The sequence below is a fragment of the Platalea leucorodia genome (assembly GCF_965183815.1).
Source record: "Platalea leucorodia genome assembly, chromosome: 1".
Lineage (NCBI taxonomy): Eukaryota > Metazoa > Chordata > Aves > Pelecaniformes > Threskiornithidae > Platalea > Platalea leucorodia.
Window position 1 is genome coordinate 146,903,832 of NC_138823.1, and position 23,619 is coordinate 146,927,450.

At 38.2% G+C, this 23,619-nt stretch overlaps 1 protein-coding gene across 7 annotated transcripts in view; it reads left to right on the plus strand.

The window, feature by feature from the left end:
• The window catches only part of CACNB2 (calcium voltage-gated channel auxiliary subunit beta 2), a gene marked incomplete at its 5' end in the record, with an annotated part of 257,642 nt that extends 239,737 nt beyond the window's left edge, over nt 1-17,905 (plus strand). For all 7 annotated transcript variants that reach the window (XM_082326353.1, XM_082326357.1, XM_082326356.1 and 4 more), the window contains 4 exons: nt 9,942-10,093; nt 10,850-10,945; nt 12,287-12,472; nt 17,209-17,905. In XM_082326353.1, coding sequence (XP_082182479.1) covers nt 9,942-10,093; nt 10,850-10,945; nt 12,287-12,472; nt 17,209-17,697 — 923 coding nt within the window. In that variant the 3' untranslated portion in view covers nt 17,698-17,905. The remainder of the gene's footprint in view (nt 1-9,941; nt 10,094-10,849; nt 10,946-12,286; nt 12,473-17,208) is intronic.
• Nucleotides 17,906-23,619: the final 5,714 nt, after the last annotated feature.

Sequence of the window (23,619 nt, forward strand, 5' to 3'; positions counted from 1 at the left end):
TGTTGGTCCAGCAGATGTTGATTCTCTGTCGAAAAAAGGGATAGCCCCAGTGGGAGAGGGGGGGTCTGCTGCCTACGACCCAATAGCCTGTAAGCCACAGCACTGCAGCATGACGTGCCATGACCCTGTCTTCTGAATCCCAGCAGCCTGCACACCTCACCCAGGACTAACAAGTATCCCCTTGGCACCATCGAGGGCTCGGTGCCAGAGATGGCACCTTGTAAAGCTCACCAAGGTAGTGCAGAGCATGCCGTGCCTGCAGCGTGGTGACTGCTGGTGCCTGGAGCCAGGGTCGGTGCCAGTGGAGGATGGAGGCACAGAGGGAAGGAGCATCCCCTTGCTCCCCTTCCTGCCGGGCCCCTCCGCGCTGCCTCCCACCCCGCCGCCACCAGTCCTGGCTCACTGCGTCAGAGGTGAGGTGCAGTGCTGAGGCATGGAAAAGGAGACTCTTTTTACCAAATTAACTGAAGAGCCCAATGCAATAGTGGATTTTGCTGCCTGTGATGGAGAATTCCTGTATAGTATTGGACTAGTTATTGACAGGCTTTATAAAAATGGCTATTTTTTTCCCAGTGTTTTCTGCATGCCTCAAGCATGATTTGTAGAAGTACTGAGTATTGTGGCTAAAACTGAGTTTCAGGCTTTGAACCTGTCAAACAATAATGTATGTCATCAAAATCAGCCTTTTCTCCAGATCGCTGCCAAAAAAAAAAAAAAAAAAAAAAAGATAATTTCAGCAAACACTGAATTTGTGCCTTTTTTTTTTTTTTTGGTCCAGACTAACAACGACTTAGTTCTGGTCCAGATATTTTAAAATGGTATTTATTTCAATAATATTTGATCTTGTTAGTGAAAAACAGGGTTAGTTTTGTTTTGGTTTGTTTTGCTCTGAGTGAGTCTTCTGGCTGCACAGCTGTGGGACGTGGGGGAGATGAGTTGCTGTCTGTCTCTCTCCTCCTTGAACAGTCAGTGGCGTGTGGACTGAAACCCATCTGTTTATTTCCACATGTGGTAGCATTTAAAAACAGCTTTTTATTATAGCATATATAGCTCCCCAGAACCAGTATATGTTAATCCAAATGCCTCTCCTTTGCAGGTTCAATGGGAAGCTATTCCTTTACTCACCCACGTTTGTGTAGTGGTACCTCATGCAACTAGACAGTCAAGTGATTGATTTATGTCTCAGTTATGCTCACATTTGTGAGCAGCAGTTGTAACTGCAGCAGAGAAGGCTATTTCTTAGACTTTTGAAAATATATTGTTAGTTTTTATGTAAGTATTATTTTAAGAAGTGGCCCTTGTTCTGTCAGGTTAATATAGTACAAAGGTAATGTGTTTGATATATTAATACAAAATACTTCTTTCTGGGAAATAAATGAACCTCTTTTTGAGAACAACTCTTACCTTATCACCCAATGTAGGTTTGCAGTATTGTGCATATTGTTCATAATTGTGCATAGCACAGTAAAAAGTTCAGTGAGTGCTGTTGTTTGGAACTGATTTAATAGATAAGCCAGAATTAATTTCAAGGAGGCATAGACAAAAAATGTGATAATCAGGAGCAGGAATTGGCATGAGGAATTGCTTTACAGGATTATAGGGAAGTCTCAATGTGCTTAATGCTACACACACCTATCGACTGAAAGTTTGCTTCTGTAAAGGAATCAGTTAAAAATAGACTTGGGATTTGACTCGTTGGAAACCAATGCTACCACTGAATATTTATCATTCACTGAGTATTCTAGTGTAAAATTAAGGTATCCAAGAATTTTATAAAAATAGTGTCTGGCTCGTAAAGATTTAGAAGGACAATACAGTCTTATTTCTCTCCTATATGAAAGCTTGTTTTGTTTATAAAGAAAGATGTTTGCTTGTCAATACTGTTATGTGTTTAATAGGTGAAATGCTAGAACTAAATTTAAGGAAAGTGCAATTGATTAATTTCTTTAAAAGCCTAGAAGAAATCTGTAATTTTGAAAAGACTTTTCCCTCCAAGAAGGTACAGAACATGGTTAAATCTCATTCACCTGAAAAATCAGTCCCAATTGGCTTAATTAGATTTCTGTATGTGTACATGCCATTTGCAGAAACTGCTGAACCAGCTCTGTGCTTTTGCTGCATTTCTTTGTCAAAAGGACCCAAACCTTTTTCTTGTTGTTTCTGTGTATGTTACACTTGTTATAACCTTACCTCATGCTGTATGCTTTGTACAAAAACCTGATTGTCTTGGCTTTTTCCATTCTTTGCTTCATTAATGCTCTCCCTTTCCAGATGTTTTGGGTATGTATACAAGCTTGCAAATTACTTTTCCTGCTGTTTTGTGTTCAGTGCTTTATTGTACCTCACAGAACCACCGTGTGTTTCTCGTAACTGGCTCACTGATAGACAAAAGCCAATCCTGTACTGTGTTGCTAAGTGTTTCTTTTAGAAAATCTTGCTGGTTTTCCTTATTTATTTTCAAGTAATTCTAAAAATAACGTTGAGATTGACAAGTAAACGCTAAAGATTAGGTTTTCGACTGCAAATTTCTAAGGTGCGTGCACCTAATCTGCATATTCTAACACAGACATATGAATATTGATGTAAACTATGTCATCATGTGTATGGTAGATTGATTGCAGTCAAATGGCTGGGAATCTTTTTATTTGCTTTGTATGTGAATATGCAGTAACTATTTAGGAATCACATGCACCCAATTTGCATGTGCGATTGAGTGCCTACCTTTAGAAAGTTGTCTCTAGAAAATGTATAGAGCTCCCATTTACATCATTAGGTTGATATCCCAGAGTTTTGTTTTCTGAAAATGAAACATAAATGCTTGAAGAAATAATAGTGGATTATGAGTGCAAATTTCAGCCTTGTATTTTTATTTTCTTGATATCTGTGTAGAAAGCCAGTTGAATGCTTGAAACTGTGGTAACAATTTTATATATATGTATATATACACACACATCATATATATATAATAATGTTATTATGTATTCTCTATGTTTGGTAATTTAATGACTGTTGTTGTATATAAGTTTCAAGTAAATGCTTCCCTGACTGTAAATTAAAAATAAACTTAAAAGAGTGCTAGCTAAGCCTCATAAAAATCCTCCCCTACTTACAGAGGCCGTGGAACAGGAATGCAAAATTGGGATTTGACCAAGAGTGTATTTCCATTCCAAAGTCTCAAGGATCTAATATAGTTCAAAGAGAAGAACAAAGGTGTTCAATGTGTTATGGAAAAATCCTGATTGTCCCTTTATAATTTATCTTAAAGATAGCTGTGACAGATGTCCAGAACTCTCACCTGCAGGCATTAAATTCTCAGATATGATAAAGTAATCTGCTAAACCTCAGGCTGCCTTGAACCAGAATGCAGCCAAGAGCTTTTGGGTTATCGTGAGGATGTGGCTGCACATCTTTTTACACACAGATGGGGAAAGAGTGGCATGAAGATCCTGAACCTGTTATAATTTATCAGCCTCACATATCCCAAAATGCTCTTCTATCCTGCTGGCCCAGCCTTGCTTTTGTTAACATCTAAGGTCAGAGTCTCTCTAATGAATTCTCCAGGTAGCTCTGCATTAGAAGTTTGGTACTAACTTTCCAATATTCTAACTTACGAATACTTTTTTGATACAGTATCAGCAAAGTATTTTAATGAAACTTCCTGAGTGCTTCCAAAGGACATAAGGAGAAAAAAGAAAATAATTCTTGATTTCTGTAAATTAGAGATAGCTCTCAGCAACATGTCACTATATTGTGTCATGGTACTGCACTGAAATGGATATGATTTATAACTATCTTGAAAAAAAACATGTGCTAGAGACAAAGCAATATAGCAATGTGTTAGAATAATTTTTTAAGGTCACAGGTATCTGTATAATCACTAAGATACCTGGATAGGTGAATTAAATATTTTTAGCAAGTTAGCTGTTTGCTTAAGAATACAGTTTTCTTCCCTTAAAATTATTCACACCTGTAGGGTGAATTGATCCAGTATTTTTTCCTTCTCCTAGGCTCATGGAATTGCTAAAAGTTGGTGTCTGTGTGTTCATTTTATCCAAGACTAAGGGTTTCGGATGTTCAACCAGAGTGCCAAGAAGCCTGGGTTCATTTCTGTTCTCTGCTAACAGAGGCATGAACTCATAATTTCCATTGCCATGACAGGGCTGTGATCACCTTTATGATGGTTATCAGTTGGTCCTGCTGAGTCTTATGCACTTCCCATAATAATTAAACTTTCCCTGGAGAAAGAACTGGAATCCATGTGTTTTGCCTCCCACTCTAAGCATCAGGCTATAGAGTCAGCATCTCTCCCACTCAGTGAATACGCAAATGTTTTGCAAGTGGCACACCATCAGCAGAAGGGGTTGAATAGCCAACGATGGCGTGGTTACACATCATATCTGTGAGAAAGGTTGAGCATTTTATGCTTGTTCTGAATAAAACAACAATCCTAGGGAACACTTACTTAGTGTCTATGTATGGACCAGAGCTGTAAAAGCCTATAGGACTCTGCTGAGTAATGAGGCATGGTGCAGAAATACCCGAGTTAGTGCCAGCCTGATGTGATGATATCCATTATGAACTAAGCAGAGACACTTGCTTGGTCCCCTGGGCAAAATAAATGTTAGACTGCTTCTTTGCCCAGTCTTACTATCCCAATTACTCACTAACGGAGTGTAGGGGAGTTTAATGAAGGAGCTATGCTGCTGCATGGCACCTTCTGGTTTTATATTTTCACATAACTACATTATTGCATTTCAGGAGCTGTTAGTCCATTATAAATAGGTCTTGGTTATGTTGAGGTTTCCAAACATCACATTCTATCTGTAAATACTACTTGGACGTGTGTGCACATTCAAGGCCACCTGAATTCTGTCTAAACTGAGCCTCAGCAGGCAGAAAGAGGAAAACCCTGTTTTCCTGCAGCACCTCACCCCACAGCTCAGCCACGTCTTCAGCAGAGCCCAGACGTGAGTGCCAGGTGGAACAGCAGACATGCTCCTCTCCTTTCTTCTGCCTTATCGCTTGCAGGAGCCCCATCTGTTAGGCAGGAGTAACACATACAGGCACTTTCCCTGGAAAATATTGTCATCCTCCCACTCCCACCCTCCCCTCTTTATGTAACAAGTTAGTGGCTAAGGGATTTGATTGAGACCAGGGAAATGTAAGTATATTCACAAAACTACGTTTATGATAGAAATTTGATTAAAACACCTGTAATCCGGGATATCTTCTGGCCCATTGCCCAAGGACTAAGCTAGAGCATTTATTCCCTCTTGCTTATATTCCCCTCCAAGACTTTTTCCTTCTTAGCTGGGTATGCTAGAGGGGAGGCACAGAAGCTTCTGCTCCCCAGCATTGCCACTGGTGTGGGGTGGGACACCTAATCCTGCCTGGAGACCACGAGGCTGAACCTCCCTGGCTGCGGAAGGGATGGAGCCAGCTGTCCCCTGTCCAGCATGACCCCACTGTTAGCTCCCAGCCTACCCAGAGCAACCTTGGTGCTTGAGGGGAGGAAAGGGTAAGATGAGAAGAAAGAGGCCAAGTACTTGCGTAGTTGTGGGGTTTCTTACTGACTTGCTCCAGACTGCTCACACACCATGCAGCTTTCTGGATCACCCTCGGTAGCATCTTGGTCTCTCCACTTTGTATACAGCGAGCACAGCATCTAATGTAGCCTGGGATAGCCTGCTGTGGCCAAGTACCTGCATTCTGGTTAGTAATTCCTAATGTAGACACTTCGGTGATTTTGCCCACAGTATAAGCATGTGTATACACATACACGCTCACAAATTAAAATTTAAAATTTGAATTCTATCAGTCAAGCTCATAATTTACTTCTTAATCAAGAGGTGTGTGGGCATGACTCAATAGTTATCACTTCCTTTTTGTTTTTCTTTTTTCATTTTCTTGGATTTCAGGTATGACCTTTATTTGTTTCTCAGCTTTTTTTTTTGATGCAATACTTTCTATGGGCTTTTAAGGCACTGGGGATTTATAGCATGTTTTTTTCTTTTGCCTTTGTTTTGGAATTCCTAAGGCTGCTTTAAACTTCTCATTTCTTTAATTATATTCATGGAATTTAGTGATTAGTTATTTTCAAGTAAGTGTGCTTATATAAAAGAATTAGCATAAGAAAAATCATGGCTACTGATGTCTGTTCTTCTTAATTTATAAAATTATTTGAAAACCATTTGTGCAAGGTGTTGCTAGTCATTTTTACATGACATGCATTGACATAGGTATATTCTTTTCATGCTATACATCTGTAATATCAGGAGCTCTGTTTAGAAAAAGAGAACGCTTTGTCTCTGTGGCTGTTGCAGTCCAAGTAATAATTTACAAATCTGTTTCTGTGAACAAAACACTGCCACTGATACCAAAGAGAAGTAGACAAAGTCAAATTGAATACGATATTAAAGTCATACTGTACTCAGTGGACAGTATGTGAACTTCACTGTTCCTGCTGAAGTTCAAAATCTCTTTGCTGTGTATAAGCAATATTTTGTAGTTTCTAATTTGACCTCCGCAGGCCAGAAGGATGGCCATTTTGCATCGCATCCCCGTCACAAAATTGCCGTATCATCAGGGTCTTCCTAAAACATAGTGCTGGTGTAGCCACTGCTCTGTCAAGTTGGGTGTCCCAGTGACTCCTGTCCGCTATGGATGCTTTCTGACCAGGTTTGAAAGAGGGTTGTGTTTCTCTAACTGTGCAGAGTAGAGAATATTCTTTTACCATGGCATTGTAGAAGTGACCCTAAATTTCACCATAGTTCATCTTGTTTCTAGTGAATTGACATAGAGGCAATGCAGTGTTGCTGTGTCTTTGCCTTTACTTTAGGTGAGATTATTGTGATGAACTGTTAGAGATTTTTGCTTGAAATTGACTTGTAAGGTCCAACTGGTGTAAAGAATATTTGTCTGCCCCGTAATGGGATAAGCCATTTACTTGTGCTCTCATTGCACTGAATTTCTGTTCATTTCAGGGTACAGTAGGGATATTTGGAATTAATATATGGGAGTGAGTTTAAATGTGCAATATTCAAAGTTGGCTGGGAGATGTGTACTTCTTTTCCTTAGAGCTGACCCCCTATTGTATGGAATAAGTAGTTGAATGCTTCTGTCATTTACAATATGTTCCCTTTCTGATTACCAAGGAGGCCACATCAAATAGGTTGTAAGGGCCACTTTAAAATTTGACAGCTTATTTCTGGTTTTGAGTGTTGCAGCTGGGCTGCCAGTATTTCATGATGATTGTTACAGTAGATCTAATTATGTTTATGCGTCTCATTATGATTGGGAAATATAATTTATTGGAGTTAACTGTTATAGCCTCACTGTTATGCCTCTCCCGTACATCAGAAGGGACGTTATTATACATAGGTGATATTCATGGAGGTGGGAAGACTGCTAAGCTCTTACTGTGCTGCTTTGAAGATACCACACTGTCCTTGTTCTCAGCTCTGTATTTTAACTGCCAGTAACATTTGTGTTACTATACCCACATAACATTTAAGGTTCTTTGCTTTGGTCAAAAGTCTGAAAGAAAATTTATGTTGAGTGTCTTGTTGGGAAAGAATCTTCACAGGTATGGAATTTGTTTTTTGAGAGATGTTACTAAATAAAGATGAAAACCAAAGCTGCAGCAGTAGATAAAGTGTTTGTCATCTAATAAGAGAAGTTGCTATTAATTAAGTAATTGCAACAATCTTATGTGTAGTAAAAAGTTAGGATACAAGGAAGATTTCAAGCAAAACGCAGGCTTTTCCAGAAGCTGAAGGGACTCTAAGGGACAGGAGATCAGGACATCTTCAGCAATCTCTGTGGCATTTTTTCCATCCATTCATGACTGGAGAGGTAGAGGCACAACATATTAGTTCGTCAATCATGCAGTGTAGTTCCTTGAACTTTTCTCGTATATCCAAATTAAGAAAAATAAGTACTGAAATACTTTTTAGTTGATGGAAAAGATATCTCTCCATCTTCGGACTCAGGTGGAAACTATTGGTTCATAGGACCATAGTTTCCTGCAATTATTGCCCTGGGTATGTTTTGCAACAGAAGACAGCCTGAGGCATGCTCTGCCCTGGGAAAGGGTTGTCTCAAAAGGCATAGCAGGAAATCTAGTTCACAGAGATGTGTTCTATACTGGCAGAAAAGTGCTTCCAGCAGTGTAGCAAATACTGCTTCCCCAGAATTATGATACACTGGCAAAAAGACAGTTTGCTGGTTATAAATTGTCTTGAACAAGAGTTTTTAGCAGTCTGGAATAGTCTTAAAATGATACATAAACTGATATTGTTGTACTGACTGAAGTGTTGAGCCTGGTTTGAAATTGCAGGAAAGCAATCCAAACTCATCATCAGAACAGTATGACAAGTTATGTCTGATATGTTTATTCTAGTTGTCATTTGGACTTAAATTAGGGATACACTATTGGCTATCTTCTACTAAATCACTGAGACAATGGTGTTCAGTCATTCCAACAATATCTCTATGTAACGAAGGTGCATAAAATGTAATCGTGAGTGTGCCAAGAACCATCAGAAGTTCTGTCTTCAAAAATGTGGTCCTAATTCAGACAACAGCTGGGCCACAGTGCTTTTATCAACAAGCAGGAAGGCACGCACTGATGCTTTCCATACCAGCACACCATGCACATCTCGCAATGTTCTCTGCTGTAAAAGACTGATTGGCATGTACTCAGCCAAAATTGGAGATAACTAGAAACAGATGGAAGTGATCTCCAATAGATCCAAAACACGTCAACCTCCTCCAGTAGAGAGCATCATATATAGATGGTGGCCATTTAAGATGTTACTTCATTTATAAAATGATCATAGTAGTCACCTATTGATTTGGAACCGAAAGACTTTGAGCTAAATGGAGACTAGCTAGGATGCTTTACTCTCTCTTGGAAATTTTGCAACCTTATCATGGTACCTAATTTATTCAGTTGCTATTCTAAGATAACAAAAATCAATCTCTTCTCACACGTCTTGAAAGAGACCATTCGCTATAGAAAACTCTCTAGCCAGATCAGGTTGTGTTTTCAAGCAAATGTAGTGCTTGTGCCAGCATAATAGACAAAATGCTGATAATGTAATTTCAAGAAAGTCTCTAATGAATAAGGTTTTGGTACCTCTTGTTGACATTTAAGTTTCTGTTGGTTATCTTCTAATATTTACTTTGACTGGGCTAGATATCTAATCTAGTTTTGGTTCATGGAGTGTGCACAACCTTTAAAGGGGAACCTGTATGAATTACAATCTTGTTTGGCTCTATAACTTTCTTTATAGACTTGAAAAAATCACCCAACTTCTGTAATTTCTCTGTGAAGTCAGCCTATAGCAAGATTGAGCCGGAGAATGTGATTTCATTTCAAGGATGATTTTGCTGTTATAAAATTTAGCTTTGTTTCATTTGGGAATGGAAACAGTTTCTACATCACTTGTGAAAGCAGACGCAGTCCACCTGTCCTAGAGAGGTTTGTCCTGGAAACTGCTGCCAATCAGGCAGGGTGCTAAGGAGCTGGGAGCATGGGTTACCAGAAGACAAGATGATTTTTTTGGGGAAAATCACCTTTTCAGAACTCCTATGAGGAGGATACCATATCATTATTTGGATTATTGAATTATGTTTTTTAAAAAGTGTTTTACACATAGTAACCAAATTTTTAATATGGGGTATTATCCCAATCCTGGGATTGCAGGAAGCAGTGGAGGTGAGAGAGGCAGACAATGCTGCCTGCAAGGGCAACAAACTAGGGGCAAAATGGTCTCGTTAATGTTGCATTCATTTCCCTAGCGTGCCAGGGACGTGCACGGCTAACAACTCCTGCCAACCTGAGGAGGAGCAACACACCAGTCTACCACATTTTTACATTTCTTGAAACTAACTGCCTTTTCATATTTTCATAACACTAATTTTCTACTTATCTGCAGCTGAAGTTCAAAGTGAAATTGAACGGATTTTTGAATTAGCAAGGACACTGCAGTTGGTAGTGCTTGATGCTGATACCATTAACCACCCAGCTCAACTAAGCAAAACCTCTCTGGCTCCCATTATAGTATACGTAAAGATTTCTTCTCCTAAGGTAAATATTTTGCTGATATTCATGCTGTTTCAGTCTTTTCCTTTTATTTTTTTTTTCTTTTTTTTGGTCTTAAATGCAGATAATCAGGTGTCCTCATGAAAGTTCAGAGTTTTATATTGTTATTGCTTCCCTTTGGATGGTGAAATATTATTAATCAAAAAAGTATCTTAGCTCTGGTGTTACCAAAACCCATTTTGGAAAAGATGCTGTAGCTCCAATGTTTTTTTTAAATTGGGATTGTGCTTTTAGTGTCAATCATGTAAGTAATGCTAAAAGTTTGTTAAATCAAAATAATGTAGAAATGAAAGAAAGAGTTTCACATAATGAATATCAGACTGATTGGTAAACTTCAACATCTGCTGGTAATGTACTCTTTCATTCTGTGGAAAAACCTGCACAGACCTTGTGAAGAGGCATTTGAAAGAGAAGAACGAATTATGGGAAGAGAACTCAGGAGAGCAATTAAAGGATTTCGACTTAGAAACAAAGAAAACAAGAAGCAGCAGAGGAAAGTAGGAGGGGAACTTTTTAGTGCTTGTAACAGGAAAGAAGATGTTGGGAAGTAAATGAAAATTAGCTTGTTCTGGATGTATACAGTATGGGAAATGCTCCTAAAGCCAGCAAATGAAGAATTTGATCTGCTCAAGTGTAAATGTAAAATGTACATTTACATCAAAAATGTAAATGTTTTAAGTGGTTATATATGTACATTAAGTCCAAACCTGCTCACTTTTATTAATGTCTTATTTTTCACAGGTTTTACAGAGGTTAATAAAATCTCGAGGGAAATCTCAGGCCAAACACCTTAATGTTCAGATGGTGGCAGCTGATAAACTGGCACAGTGTCCTCCCGTGAGTTACTGTTAATTTATGTCTCGCCTTTGAAAGGTGCCTTTCTTTTCAAGCACGAGGTTAATTACATAATTTTGGGAATGTTTGCCCTCTTCTGGCCATATTTCACTATTGCTTTTTTGCAGAACACCTCCTGAGGTCTCCGGGCTCTATACAGTGGTTCAGGGAAAAACAGTTGTAGTCACAAGCAGTTATTAGGATGCACGCTGACTACATTCAGCGCTCAAACAAGCTGAGCGTTTGTTTTACTTGATAATTCTTTTGGAGTTATTGGTCTAAAAATGAACCCTCTTAGTGACTGTGCTTTGTCTCTGAGAGTTTAGGGTAAGGCCGGTGGTTTGGGTAGCTCCCCTTGGGCATATGTCACCACAGCCCATCACTGCTCACATTCTTGGTCACAGTTTTGGCAAAGAGCTGTCGGGTACTGTGTAGCTGAGAGCTCTGCAGTTCTTCTGTTGATGTGGACGGAAGCAAATTCTCTCAACTTCCACCTATAAAGTGGAGATGATGAGCCCCTAGCTGTGATTTAAACATGGCAAGCATTATTACCTGCATACTCAACTGTCAAGAGTATGGGTAAGAGACCAGAAGATGAAGATTCAGTTCAGTTGCAGATATGGGAATTTGCTATAGTTACAGAGCTGAGTGAGGGGGATGTTTTCATCATTTAAGTTCAAGCATCTCAGTTAAGAGACTAGTCTCCTCAGGTCCCCAAGAAGTCCATGAAGAATGCTAGAGACCTGCGTAGGCTCTCAAAGCTGCCTTCAGGAGGACTTCTGTCTCCCTGACCAGGGAGGGAATGGAGGAAACTTGCCTCCTAACTTTAGATGCCTAAAATTAGACTGTGTGACTAATCTCTTACCTAATACTTGTACAACACTTGGAAACTGGATGATCTGTGTTACTTGTGTTCCTTACTGTTATTAGTTATTTGTCTTAGTTTGTCTTAGTTTTCTCTTAGTTATTCTAGATATGGGGAGTGAATCCCTTTTCTTGCCATTCCCTTTTGTTCCATTAGCTAAAAACTTCAATATTTAACCTTTCTTTCTGGGTATTCGAATTTTAAGATGTGTTCAAGCTGCCTCTTCCTGTCTTCATTGACCGTTTGTGCATTACTAAGTGGAAGTCATGAGGACTTCCTTTAGCAAGTGTCACATTAGTGCTAGTTATGATTGCTGTCTTTTGTATCAATTGCATTAAAAAAAAAAAAAGGTGAAATATCTTAACACAAGTATTAGAAATCTGGTTTATTTTTGATGAATGGAAAGTGTGGTCATTCATGTCTCTAGCTGATCTCTCTTTAGCTGGTGGTTATTCTCACTAAAACCTTTCCTTTATCAGGAAATGTTCGATGTAATTCTTGATGAGAACCAGCTTGAAGATGCTTGTGAGCACCTTGCTGACTATCTGGAAGCCTACTGGAAGGCCACACATCCACCTAGCAGCAATCCTCCTAACCAGCTTCTCACTCGCACACTTGCAACAGCCACTCTTCCTATTAGCCCAGGTCCAAATATTAATTTACAGGTACAGTTTTTATGCCATCTCTTCTTTTTTTTCTATCAACTTCTTCCTCTTCCAAAGCACAGTGGTAGTCTGATACTAGAATATGCTGAATATGTCTTACCATTGTTGATAGAGTAAGAGCTTTTTCAGTAGACATTCACCCATTTTCAGTATAAAAGGCAAATACAGGCACATTATTGTTATTGCTATTGTATTCACAGTGGCATGTGTTTGCATATTGACTAGGGGGCTGGTTTTGATTCCAAGGACTAAGCCAGCCTGACTGAAAACATATGGTGATGTGAAGTGGAATACTTAAGATTTCATTGTGCCCAGGACACCACTGTGCCAGTAATATATGTACCAGCCACAAGCATTTATATAGCTGGCCATATGTAATCCAATCAGAGGAATAAAACTGGGTTAATACTATGCACGCTGCAGCCTCTGGTAACTCTCTGACTGACGAGCACACTATTGCTAACAGGCAAATCCCAGCCCCAGAGGCCCTGCATGACAAATTGGGTTATGTACAGAGCAGATCCACAAATGTTGGAGGGAATCTGTTCCTATCTTCCCACAGGCTATAGAGTTGTAGAGGTTGAAAATGACTGACTGTATCAGTGAAGTCTCAAGGTCAAAGTGGGCCTTCCAGTGTTTCCTTTGTTCTTTTAGTCATTGGCCATTGCTGTGAAAAGTACATACTTCCTTTAAGCCAAACTCTTGCATAAAACCTGAGTCCCGCTGCACATTGTGCAGAAAGACCTTGAGAGGCAGTATGTTCTGAACAGTGAGGGTACTGTCTAGTGAGCTGGGAAAAACAGGCTTTATTCCCACCTCCGCACTGACCTGCCTGGTGACTTTGGGCATATTTTGTCCTCTCTTTTCTCCTTCAGCTTTTGCTTTGTATAATTGTATTAAGGTTTTCAGCATAAGGAGATCCTCTCCTTTGTATATGTATTGCATGGCATGAAATGAGGTCTTTAAAGATGCTACTTCATTATAAATAGTGAGTGACGCTTTGAGGCCAAGAAGATCACAGTGGTGGTTAAAACACATCTGTCCCAGCTCAAATAATGACTTACTACATCTAAATTTCCACATAAGCTCCATATAGGCCCATAAGTTACATACCTATGTTAAAATTAATAACTTTGGCTAAGAAAAATATCTCCTTTTAGAAAATCAAAGAAAAAATTTATCTGCACCCAAATTAAAATGCCAAAAAATTGCTTTTTGCTTTTATGGTCTTGCAAAACAATTTTTTGTGTCAAAGAATTTATTTCCCATTAGAAGACCACAGACTTGACAGGTTTGTTCTTTACCAGGAAAAAATGCTTCAGCCACCTTGCAGGGTATCTCCTTCTCTTGCTTTCAAAAGCAGTTGCAGGAAAAAAGACTGTAAGCTATAGCTCATTTCTGCCTTTTTTTCTGTCCTCAGAGCTGAAACACCCCGAAAAAATTGTGAGCTGGAAGAATTTCTGAGTATGAAATTCAGTATTGTTGTGTGCAGACTTGCTAGATAAACTTCCTTTGCTTTGTAGATGGGTTTATTATTTTGCTCAAGATTTTTTTATGCCTTTTGGGTGTGGATTTATAATTCACTTACTCATTTTATTAACCACATTCTCTGAAGGAACTATACGGAGTTTTAATAACACTTTTCTGAATGTTGTGCTCTTTCCTTACAAATTAACAGATTTTTATTTTAAGGACTAAAAATGAGAATGTATTTGCAGTTTCACAGTTTGTTTGTAGGTCTACTAATCCAAAAGTGCGAAGCAGTGGGGGTATCTTATGGAACATAGAACTTTTACATTCCTTTTGTTTCATTTTCCTATGATACATTTTCAGCTGACATCTCAAACCTGAGCCTGTCACGGTCTTGGAATAGAGTGGGTTTATCTTCTAATCACGGTGGCTGAACCCATTCTCTCAATAATGTTAAGACTATTTGGAGAATTTATAGTCTATGTCTGTGCTGTTTTTGTGGACGGCTCTGCGGAGAAAAACCATGCCACCAGCCATTTGGCCTGGAGGGGCTACTCCACACTGCAAAGCATTTGAGTCATTCTCCCCTGGGTCCAATGCAGCACCCCTTTGCCATGAGACATAATTGGGTTTTGTGGTTTTTCAATCCCGGGTGAACATTGTAATGAGAGACTTGTGTTGCTAGCTGCCAGAGTGGTATTTTTATAGCATGATGCTGACTGTGTGCATTGCATGGCACGAGGTTCTTGAAGGTGTGAGGCCTCCCGGGACTGTTTGAAATGAAGTTGGTGAAGACCACGCACCTTCTATCTGATGGAGAGCTTTGAAGCAAACTGTCCTGACAACTCTTCTCAGGTTTCCTCTTGTGGGGCAGTAGTTGGCTAATTCCAAAAAGAAGACTGGAGCAACCTCACACATGTATGGTGCAGGCGATTAGGGACCAGTGGATGGAAATAGGGAGCAAGCAAGGGAGCAAATCAACTCAGTGGACACAGACTTCTCTCTCCTCTTTCAACACTGCTTAAACTTCTTTCCAAGAACCCCTACTTCTTTGGAATTGCAACCTGAATAATGAAATGGACTTATCTCTAACCTTCTCCATTATAGGCAAAAAAACCTTGTGAGATTGGGCCATAAAATTCCTTCACTGTGGATTCTAATCCAAATCAGAGCCCTAATTTGGTTATGAATCGCAAAGCCAGACCCTAATCCAGATTCAAACATTACTTGCTCCATGTCACTGTGATATTTAGGGAAAGTTACTGTTAATGAATTTGCCCATAAATGCCAATAGCCCTAACATTATTCTGAAATTGCAGGTATTGGTTCTAAATTTATCCATTGTGGTCTTCACACATACTCATCATAGCAGAGAAGATGAATCTGAGCTTGTAAAAGTAGCATTCTGTTCAAAGCAGGTTCAAATTTTGCATTTGTTCTCAAACCACAGCAATGTCAGATTTTATTAGTCACGATTATATATATGGGTACATACATATTTGGCATTTGACCATATGAGAATTAAAGGGTTTCACATGTGTACCCAGTTTATGTGCCTTAGAAACAGTCATGGTTGTGAACTAATAAAAATGTGTTTACACATCCGAAGCAGGCATTGCTTTAAACTCTTTAGCTTTTCACTTGATTTCATTTATAATTCACCTCAGTTAAGTCATTTCTGTTCACCTGGAACACATCTATTCATGTTTACAATTACTACATTCCTTTTCTGGCAAATAAGAATCATCTTGAGAATCATAAAAACAAGAACAAAAAAAGAAATTCGACCGCTGTTTCTGTTACCTTGTTCTCATCTATACCATTTGTTTCAAATTAGGAACACATGGAGCAATGAACTAGTCCCTGGGGAGTTTACAGAACAAAACGTTGTCTTAGAAAATGAAGATTTGTCAAATTTATCAAATTACTGATTTGAAATATGTTGCTTTTTATAAGTTTCTGATAAAGTACAGATTCATTCCTGTCCAATTTCCTGTCATTTTACTTTTTGGGTTGCTAGGAAACCCACCTGCCAGCATCTGTGGCTGAAGGACAAAATTTCCTCCTTCTCCTAGCTCTTTTCCACAAAATAGAGAGACAGAAAGAAGATACATCCGTGAGCTGCCCTGGAGGCAATCCTTATTTTTAGACAATTCTGAACATAGGAGGGCAAACTTTAGTCTAAACTTTGGTAAATTCAGAACAGTCTCACAAACAAATGCCTGTATAACTCTGCTAAAACCTACTTTAGTTTTGTGCCAGTAGAGATGATTTTGTCTTGATCTTCTCCACCTCATGTGAGAAGGATAATTCAATTTCACCATAAACTATTTCTTAAAATTTTGCAATTAAGCTTGAAAAGTCTTTGGCTGTGGTTTGGGAATAAAAGCAGGTTAATGTAATGAAACCCCCAAATGAGTTAAATAATGCCACTTGTTCGTTTTGCAGTGATTTCAAAGCATTATGCTGGTGAAGAGTAGGTTTGTTACTACCTGGTAACTTTTATTTCAGTCTTTTAATAGTAGTGGTGTGTTAGAAAATTCTATAGGTCATAATATCGCTCTCCTCCTGCTTTTCTTGGCAATGGTCTGTATTCTTGAGCTCTTAAAATTATGAGGTCAAAGTTTAATTTTTCATTACCGTGAAGAAATGGAATTATTGCTGAGAAAAACAGAAGGTCAGTGATACTATTAGTATCATAATACAAACTTTATTCATACCACATTCAATTGCATTTTTTTCTTTAAAAAAAAAAGCTACTCTGAGAGAGCCAAGGTTTTGTACTTTGGTTCTCTGCTGGAATCCACCTCCTCAGCCTTCTAAAATCACTTTCCCATAGTGGCTGTTTCCAAGCAGGTATCTGTAAACTCTCAACTGATACCTGCCCTCTCCTGGCATGATATGTCCTCTTTAATTTCTCTGCAGTTTGTCCTGCTTCTGCATGCTCTCTTTTTGTCTGGAGTGTGGTAGGCAATTATGGCTAACTGGAATAGTCAGAAACATCACAGGAGCCGAGAAGGTGTCACAGGATAACGCAAGTGCCACCCTCCACTCTGATGAGAGTGAAAGGAATTGTTTGTATTATAATACTGAATTTTCAGTAAAAGTTGAGTTCTAATGGTTTTTTTCTAGTTTAGATTCAAAGTGGATTGTTGTGTACTTAAATTTTATTGGTTTCATGATACTTTCTAGTTGAATTTGATATTGGGGAAAGTTTTTAAATGTGTACTTCATGTACGTGAACTCACTGCTGGTTGTGATAGCAGGGATCTCAAGGAGACCAGAGGAATGACCATTCAGTCCCTGAACGCAGCGGTTCACAAATTGAAGAGGAAGCACGGGTTGAACCCATGAAGAAATCCCAGCATCGCTCTTCCTCGAGCCAACACCACAACCATCGCAGTGGTGTTAGAGGCCTTTCTAGGCAAGAAACTTTTGACTCAGAAACACAAGACAGCAGAGATTCGGCTTACGTGGAGCCAAAGGAGGACTACTCACATGAGCATGGTGACCACTATGATTCTCACAGGGATCACAATCATAGAGACGAGTCCCACGGGAGCAGTGATCACAGACATAGAGAATCAAGGCATCGCTCAAAGGAGAGGGACCGCGAGCAGGACCACAATGAATGCAACAAACAGCGTAGTCGTCATAAATCAAGGGACCAATATTGTGACAAGGATGGGGAAGTGATATCGAAAAAACGTAACGACGCAGGAGAATGGAACAGGGATGTTTACATCCGTCAGTAACTTTTGCCTCCAGCAGTCTTGTGTTTCTTTGAAGTCTTGTAACAATGACCCCTGAAAATATCTTTGGGTTCTTCATTGCAGAACATATGGTATCCTTCTGTATGCTGATTTGTATTGCTGTTGCTTGCATAGCAATAGCATGAAATAGAATATTCATATACTTATTTTTTTGGTTAGTGCTATATGAATTAGCGTAGTACAACTGCAGAGCTCCTGATGTTGTACTATGCCATTTTTCAAGCTGTTTTTTGGTAGCTGCCACTTGAACAATATCTGTTGCCATCAAGGTGTTGTTAGTGTTTTTTAAAAAAAGGTACATTTGATGTTTAATAACTTCCCGTGTATTCAGCAGGCCAGAATCAGCACATAAAAAATCTAAAACTTTTTGTCTGCTCTGATTTTTAATTTGGATGCACTTCATTTGCATATTGATTTAAGAGCCACTATCTGTTGCTTGTACCTCTGGTGAACTCCATTTGAAGACAGAATTCAGTCTTGCCTTACACACAGGGGATCATAAAGTCAAAATCTATTTTCTATGTACTGGTACTGTGTACTGTATATACAGTTTATAAATGTTATTTCTGCAGACACCTTCTTACTATATAAGTTTGATCACACTGTTTTAGAGTCCTAATGCCAAGTCAGCAGATTTGCTTTTGAATTACTGGCAACTGGAACTAGCCTCATTTAGGAAATCTGTAACAGTGTTCAACCTAAATACTTTTTCTTCTGTAGCAGAAAGCTTATACTTATTGTAAATACGAATGAGTGCTTGAGATAAAGGGTCTAACTCTTATACCTTATGCTGTCCTTGCAAACCCAATTTTGCATTTTAAATTTATGGTAAAGATAACGAACTTACCACTATAAATTATTCTTCTCTGTACAGGTCACAAAATTGCAATGGACACGGCTTAATTTTTGTTCTATTGTCAGAATAATAGAGCACACGTGACAGAGGTGCGTATGTGAGTGGGTGGGTGTGTATGTGCACGTTCGGCAGCAAAGCGTGAGAATCTACTGAAGAAAACAAAGGTTACTCAAATGCCCAACAAGTCTGTTTCTTCATTCTGTCTATTAATTTAAAAATCCAAATTGCAGTCAGGGAATATGAGGGAGTTTGCTGACCCAGGTAATTGAGAAAGCATAAATCTGCTGGCTCTTTGTTGAGACTTCAGGAGAGTAAAAACAGGCAAATGTTACTGTGAGTGTTTCACTGGAAATGTAAAATCTTTGTGTTTTAGAGTATTTGTTTTAGTAAGAAAAGTTTACACAGCTTGTGGAGAGTTATTTTGTTGGAAAATAAATTTTTGTAGCTTCTCCACTTTTTCTACACTTGCCAATTCCTCTGCATTCCCACTTTGCAGCCAGCTCACTGCTTTTCCTTCACCTAAACTGTTGTGCTGCTGGTGAGAGCTTAGAAAAATGACTGTGACAAAATACTCTGTTATGAGCTTGCTAGAGAAAATGCAGTGAAATCAAAGGGAGTGAACACAGTTTGTTTTGCATTGAACACCTGTTGCACTGGTAAGTGGGGGGAAATTCACTATTATTTTTGACTACAGGTTCCATACCCTTGCCTGGTGTAAAAGTTGTTCTGCATCACATATAGTCTTTGTAGTAATTGTATGAATGAAATACTTTTTGTATTTCACTGTAAATAGCACATTATATAAAGACTGTAGTGGGATGATAATTAATTTAGCTGAAAGTTCTTTTTATTTATTATTTTAATTCTGGGAATATCAGCATTGCCTGATTTTGAATATCATTTTAGTGAAATGGATAAGATATATGGCAGGTGCGTATTTTCTCCAATCTCCTATTCCAGCATCCAAGCAATTCAGTTTAACTAACTCCCTTAAACATACTCTGTCCTCCCTCTCCCTCTTCTGCCCTGCTCCTTGATGATGCTTTATATGCATTTTTTACAACAACGTAAGAGTGTGAAATTCTGCTGCCAGATATCTGGCCATTCCTCCCAGTGCTGCTGACTGTTGTGGTTATTCAAGGGTAGTATTTGGCTCAAAGCATGAACTGTGGGGAACACAAGGAAAAGGGTATTTTTCTAGAAATAAAATTCTCAGCATTTTTCTAAATGTTACTAAATGATTTTGTAGACAAAGGAAGCGTAGGTAAGTAGATCTGTTGTATGACTAAATGGATATATAAGAGTATATGAACAGTGGCTTTTGATACGAGAGGATTTTCAGGGTATCAGTGGAAAACGACATTGAAAGACTTCGTTGTTTGAATCATATCAGATCACATGTAAATGGGAAGAGAAGTTATATTGTCTTGCTTTAGATAGCCTGGCTTTAGCTATTTTACCAGCTTCAGTAAATGCTGTTGCTCCCTACAACTGTTATATGATGGCTATGTCCTCCAAGAAGTGATCTATGGATTCCACTGAAATACCTTGAATTATTTTTTTTTTTTTAATTTTACTCCAGAGAGTGTTTATTTTCCACCTTTCTTAAAGTATTTTTTAAGGAATGTTTGGCAGAATTTCAAAGCACTGAGTAGTGTATGAAAATCATGGAGTAGGTAGCCATGTATAGACAAATAAATGAGAAAGTAAAGGGCATAGTCTAAACCCTAGTATTTAAGTATGGCATATATATTGATTTATGGAGTGTAAATATCACAAAAAAAGACATGTCCCAATCCAACTAATGAGAGAATCATGTTTTATATAGTGCTGCTAATTATGTACAGACAACATACTAACACATGCATTTCTTAGGCAGCCTCACTCAGTAGGTTTTTATTAATTAGCCTTGCTAAGATACTTTCCTTCAGTTATTGTTTTAAGAGTGACAAATCATTTGTAATGTAAGCTTGTACTACACATATTGCACAATACCACCTGCCTGCTGAACACTAATTTGAAAAGCACTTTAACAGAATCATTTCAATGAGAAGCTTTAAAAATACTCCAACTGGAGGACATATCAAAGGTTATTGTGATGAAATGTCTTTGCAAAGTTTTGCCAATAGAAAGTTTAATATTATTGTTTGCATTAGGATACTTATGAGTTCATATTTCTGTATCTGGTTTCAGGAGCTTTGAATCTGAGGAATGGTAGAGGTCCCAGTGAGCTCCAGAGTCTTCTTATGTATGTGTGGTACAAAACAACCTGTAAAATTTCTAATCAAATGAGCTAAAAAGATAATAAAACTAGTGAGACAGAAGGAAAGGGAGGAAAATAAAATAGTTAAGTAATACATAGGTCTTGTCAGCTCTCACTCTATATTTTTGTAAAGAATTTCAGTATATGGAAGGAATGGGATGCATTTTAACATTTATGTGTATATATGTTAGCTGTTAACCTTATTTTTATATGTCTTTTCAAATGAATACACATCAGTGCTGTTGAGCAGCCCGAGTCTATCCTTTATCGGTTGTTTAGTGTCACACAGACATCATGGAGGAATGAATTCTCGAGGAGGGACTGGAAGGAGGTGAGAGTAACAGTCTCCAGACCTGTTAAGGGACAGGACAGTGGGGAAGAATAAGCAAACAGGTTTGTGCACAAAGGCAGCATTGGTAGGAGTTAAGAGCTGAAAGAATCTATTTTTAAATCGATCCATAAATTACTGCCTAGAAATTCTAGAATACTTAAGAATTCATACTTTGTGTCTGGCATCAGGAATTCAGAATTTGAGGAGAGTTCCACAATTTTTGCTTCTCAAGGTGTAAAATTAAATAGATAGTTTCTCCTAAGGATTTGGCCCTCATTAATGAAGGCCAGTATTAAAGCCACAATAAGTTTGAGGGGAGTAACTGATTTCACAGAAATCTGTGAAACTCTTAACCTATAGCCCTTATTATAAGAGGATAAGGAAATGAAATTCCACTCATCAAACCCTGAATAAAAGTAGAAACCTATTTTTACTTTTCCCTGCATATCTGGTTACTCATCCTATACATGCAGTTCCTGCCTGGGTCTAATACCCTGCCCCTTAATACTTACTGTCTTTTATGAATTTGTTAGAAATTACCATTTTTAAGCTCTGTTGTTTTGTAAAGTCATATTCACGTTCTGTGACACCTGCAGAGGTTTTAGTGTGATCCATTATCGTTCCCTTAGCTGGAATGCAGTGAGGGGTCTGACTGATTGCTTTTAATCAGTGTCTGTCCAAAGTAAAAAGGTTAGTGTAAACCACCTCCTGTGTTAGCTACTAAAGCCTCTTCAAGATTTATTTTGGTTTGTGGTTACATTTGACCTCTGATTGCTTTAGCACATCAGGCTGAAAGCTATTTCCCAAATGCTTTTGACTTCAATTCTATTCCGTCCATGAAAATAAAGCACATCATGGCAAAAAACTTTATTACGTAGTCTAGAGGAAGAACAGAGAAATTATTTTTCAAAGTGTAATGTAACATTTCTGGTGTATATTTACTTCTATTTATTACTTTATTGCAGATCTTTCACCAAAATTTTGGTTCTTCTAACATCTGTAAAATATGCGGCTGCCATTTTTATTACGAATGTTTTTAATCAAATGTTATTCAATCAAATTTATTGCTTGGCAACTTGTCTATAATTTATTTCACCACTTTTATATAACAAACTGTTACGTATGAGCTTACAGTAGCTTTATAGACAGTTTCTTTTTATAACTTACCACCCTAGAGATGTGTTCCTACGCAGCCCCAAAAAAGATTTATATCAGATATAATAGAGATTAAGCTGGTTCTTCTAACTCATCTGTGTTCTCTTTTCTTACTTTATTCTTACCACTTTTATCTATCATGCTTACCTACTCTGCAATGAATTCTAGCAGTACAAAATTGGATTTGCTCATAAATTTTTTAGTCATGAACAATTAGACATAAAAAGAAGGTTCTTTATATTTTAAACTACTTACTCCAAAGTAATTTCTTGTTGATCGCCAGCCTATTTCTTACTAAAATATTCCCTTTTCCTTAAAAAGCATATGAAATCCTATGATCTAAAAATTGGTGGACTCCATGACATGAAACAGGAAAAAGCTGTATAATAATTTCATACTATACTAGGCTGCCTATTTTAATATCTTTATACTGACCGAGATAAATATTTAGATTTGGCACTATTACTAATCACTATTTCTGCAAACCGAGAAAACTACTTTCCAGACTTTCTTAAAGACAGGATCTGATTGCATGCCTAATCTATTTTGTAGGGTTAATCTTCCATTACAATAACTTTTTTTAATTTAATATATATCTCATATAGTATATATATAAAAATATATATATTCAATTGTGCTTCAGCACCAAACACTGAAGCATAATGATTCAGTGTGTAAAGCACTCTTATCAGGAAAGTAATCTTATTATGTGTTAAAAATATATATACACCATACATCAAAATTGTGACAATGAGAAAGTATTCCTGCACTTCTAGTTAAAGTCACAGTAAGATTGGAAAAGAAAAGAAAAAAAGAAGGGCATCCATCCAACTTTAGTCATCTAACTTAGCCAAGCCTGTAGTCAAAGGAAGGACGCTGGCTCCTTCAAGGGGTGATTGGGAGCATCTTAATTGAGTTTCTGTTCTGAGCTGCCTGATGGAGAAGTCTCTCCCTGGCTCCTGCTCCCCAATTACCAACAGAGAGAAGGCCCTAGGGGAAACAGCTGAGGCTTATCCCTTTAATATGCTAAGTGTTCTTTTAAGCCTAGCAGTTGACTTTTGCAGAAACAACTCTATTAGTTAAAGTTCAGATATCACTAATTTTTTTTCAGGTGAAGTCTGGTCTGCAATTACACTGGAATCAAATACAAGTCAGTTACTTTTTCTCCCCACCGCCCCCCCCCCCCCGCCAAAACTTCTCGTATAAAGTCAAGTGAGATCACCTTCTTGAAAAGCCTGTTTATCATTCAAAACTAAAGAAATCTGGGAAAGTCTCAACAAATCTTCCACTAAAAATTCA